Below are 8,123 nucleotides of genomic sequence, written 5' to 3' on the forward strand. Positions count from 1 at the left end.
AATGAAACTTTCTCAACATCAGTTAATGCTGTAAAGGTTTTTATTTTATTTTGTACTTGTAGTTTAACAGAAGGCATAATAAAGTGTGCAAAGCTGTTATTCCACAGATTGAATAATGAGCAGTAAAGTTTGAAATGATTAGGTTCCCACGCCGAAAAATCCTAGGTGAAGGTAAAATCCCAGAAAACATTAATCAGACATTCAAGAAACATTATATCTACTGTTTCCATCTGAGGAATCATCCATTCTTGAGAATTGGGACAAATCAAAGATTTAAAACATATAAAAATCATCGATACCAACACTCAAATTCAGCTTTTTTTTCTGTGAAAATGTATTGTTCAAAGATATCTATCTATCTATCTATCTATCTATCTATCTATCTATCTATCTATCTATCTATCTATCTATCTATATTGGTTTTCTTTAATTAAAAAAATAAATAATTTCTAAAAGCCATCAGATTTTTGACTGTGCTGTGAAATGAAAGCAATGTAATTTTTGTCCAGCATAATTGAAGAGTTAAGATCAAAACTCCCTCAAAGTACACTTTTGTTCCAGTTCTCAAGAATGAGCCAGTACATCTTTCTTTATTAATAATCTTAGACATAAATATGTGATTCACTTGAATTAAACTGGTCCCATTTTGACGTCCAGGCTCCTGATTCTTCAGTACCTTGTGTACTTCAGGATGATTTGGTCATTTGCGTTGGGAATGTAACATCCGATACCTGCAAACAAAGATCCATACAGAATTAAAATATCATTTGCTTCACAGTGAGACTAGGAACAAGAGAGATTTTTATATTGTATATTAAATGACAGAAGACAGACAGAAACGTCTTCTTGGTTGACTCACCAACATCAGGTATGATGATTGGATTAGGCTTGGGACCCCACGACTGGGTTGGCTTAGTTGTGTTCACCAGCAGCTGCCAGTAGGTCCGTTTATCTTTACTTCCGGGCAAACCGTTGACGCTCTGCAGGAACGGCCCGTAGTTTGGATCCTCTGTGTAAGTGAACCTGCAAGGACAACAGGAGGTAACTTGGCAAAGGACTTAGACATGGGCTATCTATCCAGAATAGTGTTTTGCATTACAAAATGCTTTATGTAAGCACAAAAATACAGCAGGCACAAAAATACTTCAAAGAATTCAAGTAAAATCTACCAAGGCCAGCAGTCCACTCTTCTCTCATCTGCAGTTCTGCCAAGTGCAAACTTAACGGTCAATATTATTGCTTGTTCTTGTGAAGCCTAAAGGTCAAGCATTTTTCCTCAGTATCTCTGGAATTTAATGCAGACAATTCATATTTGGATGCAAGTCAGAGCAGTGGTGGATTCAGGCTGTCTGAGGGTCAGGGGCGAAAAAAAATGAAAAAGGCACCGTCTGTTTGTGATGGGGCTGTATTTGACAAAGCATTTCGACTTACCTTGTCCAATTTCAAACTTGGTTAGAATACTACAGGTGATGAATGTTTTACAAATGTTTCTTTAAAGGTATTAGTCAGACTGCTCTTAGAAAAATATGCCCCTTTCCTTTAAAGATAAGAAACAATAAATGTGTGTTCTCATTACAGAAACAGTGAAACAACAACAACAATGAAAAAAATTAGCAGTTCTCTCTGCTCTGAAATGTTGGGGGCGTGACCTCTCCGCTGCGACCTGAAAACATGGACACTTTTTCTCACAGCTTTATTGGACATGTCCAGGCATTTTTGAGCGTCCAAAGAACAGTCAAGCACAAGGCTTTCACCCAGGACACTGGGATTTGAGTCCTCCGTGAAACGAAAGGTAGATGTAGAATTATTTAGTTTTGATCAACTATTAGTAATACTTCGTTATAGATGTGACATCTGTTGCTTCACTTCTGTTGCTTCACTTCTGTTGCTTCACTTCTGTTGCGCGATTGATGTCACTTCCGTCACATGACCCTAACCCCAAACCTAGTCAAGTAGTTTTTTTGCCTAAACCTAACCATATTGTGGCTGCTTTACAGCATTAAGTGACATCGCTTCCATCAAGTGACATAGTAACATAGTTATTTCAGCCCACACTGCAATCTTTTCCTAACCTTAACCAAGTAGTTTTTGTGCCTAAACTGTGACCGTTTTAAAACATAAACCACACGCGTAGTGTCACACAAGTTATGTCACGTAATTGCCATCTGGCAAGCCTGTCACTGTCAGTACTCTCTACGAGTTGCATGTGGATTTGAGAGCAACTGACAATCAACCTTTTCTATCGTTTAGGCATGAGGATCTGTTGGAAATATACATAAATTAATAATACCATAAAATATCTAGACAATTACTTCTTTGTCATTGTTGGGCCAGATACTGGTGTATAGGTGACATATAATGTAATATCTATGTGATGAATACACTTAAACATCAATTGTAACTTTAGCGGAAATTTAAAGTTGTCACTTTGTTGCAAAGGTGTGAAATAGTTTTTGGCTGATCCCAGAATACAGGTTACTGTAAAAGTGTGAATTCATTTTATAAGGTTAGCATTAAAACAACCAGATAACATTTTGACTCAATATTGCTCAACTGAAGAAAAAAGGATTATGCAACATTAGTCATCTGGCAATCAAAGAAGAGTTTGGAGTCACACCCAAACATATGAAAGGCCACTTGTAAGCACAAAATGACAGACAAGAAGAAATGTGTTGCCCCCATCTCTGACAGGAGTCTACAGAGAGAAAACCCTCAGGAGGTGCTGAGTTCCAGCTGGTGTAAAAGTGAACCAGCAGATGTTCATTTATATGACAAAGTTTCACAGTGTTAATCCATGCTGGTGATCTTACGTAAAGTCTTTGGTGGTGTTCTGCAGTCTGCTCAGTCCACCCAGTAAAATTCCTCTGAACACAACGTACGTGCTGTAGGTCTTGTTCGGAGTGTGTGTCACAGAGTCTGTCACTAGGACACTGATGGGAGTTTGATCAAAACCTGAAAAAAAGGAAGTCTGAGTTAGTACAGACGATGAAATAGGGACTATAAAAGCGATATGCACTGTCCTGAACTGGTGACCTTTGTTGCGTTCACTCAGTTTAGCTTCAGCCTTGTGTGACCGTGCAAGGAAAAAAACAGGAACAGAAAACCATTACTGTTCCCTTCACTGACCAGGAGTTTTAACATTCAGTTAAAGTGAAAGACATTTGTCTGAAGCTAAAGCTTACTTGCAGCTGGAATCCAAGAAAACCGCAGCAGCAGCAGGGCTGCAGAGAGCAGAGCAGGAGTCTTCATTCTGACTGCTAGAAAACAAAGTCTGAACCTGAAAGGTTAAATACACAGACATGAACACAAAAATGTCAAGAAATATCATCCTTAAGTAATTTCCACACAGTATAAATGTTTTATGGGTTTATGTGAGATTGTACTATGCCAGTTATTCATTATCCTTGTTTAACTTGACTGAACTCATAAAACAAGATTCTACATTGTAAAAAGAGACAACTCAAAATTTCAAGGCAACATACTGCAAGAAATTTTTGAGTTTTGAGACCAACCCCAACACTTAAGTTTTGAAATAAACTTAAAAACATTTTGCTGACCTATAATCTTTAGTTGAGATAATTTACTTTTCTTCAGTAGATCAACTTGAGTCTTGGAAACACAAAAAAACTGTATTCCTAAAATTAGTCACAGTGAGGTGTAAATGTGATTTGTTGTTATTTTGGTGCCTGAAAATTATTATTTTTTTAAATTGAAAGTATTAACATTTTAACCATCATTCATTTTTCACTTCACTGAATTTACTCAGGCATTTTTAAACACAGTTTTTGGGGGTTCTCTAAAACTCAAAGATTTAAGTTTATCTAAAGAGAAAAGTAAATTATCTCAGCAAAAGATTAGTTGGTAAAACTTTTTCAGAACGTCTAAATTTAAGTAAAAAATCTAAAGTAGTGTGTTGCCTTGAGATTTTCAGTTTTCTTAACTTTCATTTTTACCATGTAGGCCCAAAGGAAAATTGTTAATCACAATCATCTTTTCTCTGTCTTATGATAAATAAATGAGATTCTTATTTTGGGCTGACTGAAGTCTCATCTGTCTCACGCCCCTGAACAGAAAATAGTAAAAAAAAAGTAAAAAAAAAAAAAAAGAAAAAAGGCAGGAGATGTTTTGCTGAGCTCAGAGGTGTCTCAGACGTTTCTCCTTGGCGACCATATGGACCGACAAGACTTAAATTTGACCCCTGAGACAATTTTAAGAAGACAGAGTTTTCTTTTAGATCTCATTGTTACCCCAAGAGCTGATTATTTAAGTCAAATTTAACATCAGTGCAGTGAAATAAAAAAGAACGGTTTAAGATCTTCAGCTGAGCTCAAATTAGTCTCAGGCTGAGATGAGACAAAGACTGTTTCTCAGGAGCCAAATTTAAGACATATGAGAGAATGGTCAAAGTCTCTTACTGGTCTTAACTTGAGCCCACTTATGTCTAGGAGACATCGGCTTGACAAAGATGAGATCTTATGTTGAACTTTTCCTTGACAATACTCAGCCATCTGCTGCTTGAAAGTCCGTTTACTGTCAGTTCACTGGCTTCTCTGCTTCCAATGTTAACAGCGGCTTCATAAAGTAGCTAAAGAATACAAAGTACGTGCTGGAAAGAAGCATATTTTCAAACGTATTTTAAAGGAATTGAATTACCTGTTTTTTAAAATGACAAACCATCGATAGACATTCGACCATCCTTTCATCAGTGAAACATTACACACATTTTAAATGATAGATGTTTTACTGGGTGTCGCAGCATTTCTCAAACTTCGTACACTGTGTACCACCTAAGAAAATATTGAGTTGTCCAATTACCTCCTTACTGTTTTGGGCCGTTTGGTGCCAACAGCTTTTGTGGACACTTCACTTGCGTTTGTTAAGTAGCCACTAGCACTTGTGTTTGGTTCACAGTCATCCACTTTATTTTCAACACAGCTTCTTCTTACATGACATTTTAGGATTCACCGATGTAGCTATAGACACGTAGCTCAGGCCTGTGCTCTGCCTTAAACCTGCTTAATCCACTGATGACTAACTCATATCATGTCAAACAAGTCAAAATATCTTATATAAAAATAAAAATGTCCCAGTGAGTTTATTAGCAAGTCCCACTTGATTAAAATAGAAAAAAATCAAATAAACTTTTCCAACCTCCTTCTGCTTCTTCTTCTCACCTCTAACACAAGTGTAAGAGTGTAGGGACAGTTGAGATCATTCAGATCTGAACAGAGGATCCTTCCTCTCCAGGAGCTGGTCAGCCACTTTTATATCTCTCCTCCACACCACATCACATCACATCATACTGAAACCAGCAGTAATCATAATACACAGACTCAAGTCTTACATCTTAGAAGTGCATTCATCAAAAAGAGAACTGTGTGCTAGGAAAGCACGTAGAGAGATGAAAAACTGGGCACACTGAGCAACATTAAATGTTCATTAACAGCAATGCAATACACTAATAAGAGGAAGTAACCCTCCTGTTATGACAAGGTCTGCTGAGAAAACACCTACAGTGTCAGAGGAAGTAATTACTGCATGTCCTTATATTATTATATGGCTTTGTTAAATATTCTGTCTGGCCATGTAATAAGCGGGATAATGTACAGTGAGCAGGTCATTATTGTGAAATAAACTCCTTGGATCATCCTGTGGAATTGGAATAGTGACCTGCTCACAATACATATTTATATATATATGTATATTATTTATTTATTTATTTTTTTACTCCCCTTTGCAGAACTCCAAAATAGAATTTCCCAGAGCATAAAGAAGTGAAACTGTTCAGTGTTTCACTGAAGTGTGCCAGTAAGAAGCCTCAATTCAACAGGAGGAAGAATAGAATGGAGCAGCTGTGGCCATGACAGGGTACATAGATGATCCTTTATCAGAATATAATCATAAAAAACAACACATATTAACACTCTCTGTGGATGCCAGTATAAATAAAAACCCCAACACTTCCATAATCCTATGCAGCCACACAGCTGTTTACAGTTATTCCTGGTGTTTTCAGGTGTGTTTTGCTATTTCTGATAAGTGGTGATTAGGAATAACAAGTTCAATTGTGCAGCCCTACGAGTGTAACACAGCTGTCAGGAGGGTCAGGGAGATGTTAGTGAAGCATTCTGTACACATCTAGAGGACTAATCAGTGAAAAGTATTCAAATCACCATGTTAGGTTACCTGTGCAAGGGCGTCCTTTCTTTCTTTTCAGAGATTAATTTCGCCATCCAATTTAATATCAATTTGATAGAAGGCTAGGTAATCTAATGGAAGAGTGTACACAATGATTACTAACCTGAAAAGCTTAAAGGGGTAGTTCACCAAAAAAGGAAAAAAAATCAGTCAGTATCTCCTCAGCCTCATGCTGACTGAAGGTCAGGTTTAGTTTTTTAGTCCACAAAACACTGCTGGAGTTTCACAGGAAAACAGCGCTGCAGAATCTCCCAAGCAATGGAAGTGAATGGTGACCGGTTTTTAAATGTAAAAAAATAACAGAATAAAAACATAAAATCCCTCCATACTGCTTGTCTGGCGTAATCCAAGTTTCTGAAAGACCCAATATGCCAAGATGACAAAAAAAAAAAAAAAAATGTATATATAATTATTTTTCCGTTTTTGCCTTGGGCATGTCTCAGTCACCTCAGCAGAAGATGCCGCGACATGTCAATCAATTGTGACAGGAGGAAGCGCACTTGTGCCACACAAGCATTTCAAAATAAAAGCTGATTTAGAACATTTCATTCATCTCTTTAGCCTCCTAAGTAAAATGGTGTGGTTTGTCTTCGACCTCATGGGCCAGATAGAACCATCATGCGGGCCGGATCTGGCCTGCAGGCCGTACAGCTTGGTGCCATGTTCATGTGCACATGCACACCATCAAAGCAGGGTGTGTGTATGGTGTGTGTGGTGTGACGGTGTGCAAACGGCATGTCAGGATGTTACAAGACTTGGATTATGTCAGACGAGAAGTATGGAGGCATTTTTTGTTTTGTTTTTTCCCCCGTTTTTATTTTTAATGTTTGAAACTGGTCACCATTCACTTCCATTGTTTGGGAGATTCTGCAACACTGTTTTCCTGTGAAACTCCAGCAGTGTTTTGCAGATTAATAAAATAAACCCGACCCTCAGTCAGGATCAGGGTGAGTAAAACATGACTGAATTTTCATTTTTGTGAACTATCCCTTTAATTAACTCTCTTCATCAGATTTGCTTACTTAGAATTTACTACGTCTGTGGATTTGTGTCTCACTCACCCTCAGGCCATATGTAACGAATGTAACCTGTGAACAGATCCTATTAAGTTCTTGCCACATTTTAATTTAATTTAATTTAATTTAATTTAATTTAATTTAATTTTAACCTGCAGATGATTATTCCCACTCAACAGTTACCCTCAGCTGATAAACTTTAGAATGAGTCCGTCTTCAGAAAGTCAGTCTTGTGGTTACTGCTTGCGTCTGTTGCCCTCTAGTGGCCCAAAACAAGAAATGGTTAATGTTTCTGATACAGGCAGTTGAGTAATTGAACTGTATTGTTGGCATGAGTTACATTTTCAAATGTCAGATAATAAAGAAAGATAAAAATAAATAAATAAATAAATGCACGTAATTTATCATTGAACCATGCCACTCCCTTACTTTATATTGTATAACTGAAAATGTGATTATTTTAGGAGAATGGACCTGTTTTTCATTAATGTGTAAACAAATTTAAACACTTAAGTTACAAGTACAGCTCACTTTGTTGTTTTTCAGTTTGCTTGTTAGCCCAACTTAAAAATATGAGTTGTTAGAAATATGCAAAACAGAATATTTTATCAAAAATGGTATTTGAAGTAGTAATTCTAAGTAGTCTATACTTAGTCACTTCTGAAGTAAATTATCAAGTACTCTACAATTATTTTTAGCCACCTACACTCAAGTGTAAGTGTACTACACTAAATAAGCAGTAGTTAGTACAATCTACACCTAATTCTTAAAAATCTACACATTTACTTAGTTATGTGAAGGCATTGGTTTGCATGTTTTTTTTAAATCATTTACAGTGTAATGTAGTACTTCATAATGAAATTGTGAATAAAACATTTTTCTTCTAACAAGGTTGATATACAGACTTGT

General features: G+C 36.7%; 1 protein-coding gene across 2 annotated transcripts; it reads right to left on the bottom strand.

The window, feature by feature from the left end:
- Nucleotides 1–579: 579 nt before the first annotated feature.
- LOC146327415 (uncharacterized) lies at nt 580–5,282 on the bottom strand. Of its 2 annotated transcripts, none has more exons than XM_084716322.1 (5): nt 5,175–5,282; nt 3,183–3,277; nt 2,811–2,952; nt 860–1,023; nt 580–731 (listed from the first exon to the last, which is right to left on the bottom strand). In XM_084716322.1, exons 2-5 carry the CDS (start codon nt 3,247–3,249, stop codon nt 670–672), a joined length of 435 nt encoding a protein of 144 aa, XP_084572448.1. In that variant the 5' UTR covers nt 3,250–3,277; nt 5,175–5,282; the 3' UTR covers nt 580–669. The 2 variants fall into 2 exon arrangements, with proteins under 2 accessions (XP_084572448.1, XP_084572447.1); XM_084716321.1 differs by having other exon boundaries at nt 5,152–5,282.
- Nucleotides 5,283–8,123: the final 2,841 nt, after the last annotated feature.

Source organism: Lutjanus erythropterus, chromosome 4 (genome assembly GCF_056507025.1).
Source record: "Lutjanus erythropterus isolate fLutEry1 chromosome 4, fLutEry1.hap2, whole genome shotgun sequence".
Taxonomy (NCBI): Eukaryota; Metazoa; Chordata; class Actinopteri; order Lutjaniformes; family Lutjanidae; genus Lutjanus; species Lutjanus erythropterus.

What these genes read in the sequence shown, in the direction of transcription:
- LOC146327415 (XM_084716322.1), bottom strand. Translation starts at nt 3,249, where the DNA reads ATGAAGACTCCTGCTCTGCTCTCTGCAGCCCTGCTGCTGCTGCGGTTT. An exon ending in TTCTTGGATTCCAGCTGCAA is followed by an intron (nt 2,953 to 3,182) that starts GTAAGCTTTAGC and finishes CCTTTTTTTCAG; the next exon opens with GTTTTGATCAAACTCCCATC. An exon ending in AATCATCATACCTGATGTTG is followed by an intron (nt 732 to 859) that starts GTGAGTCAACCA and finishes CTTTGTTTGCAG; the next exon opens with GTATCGGATGTTACATTCCC.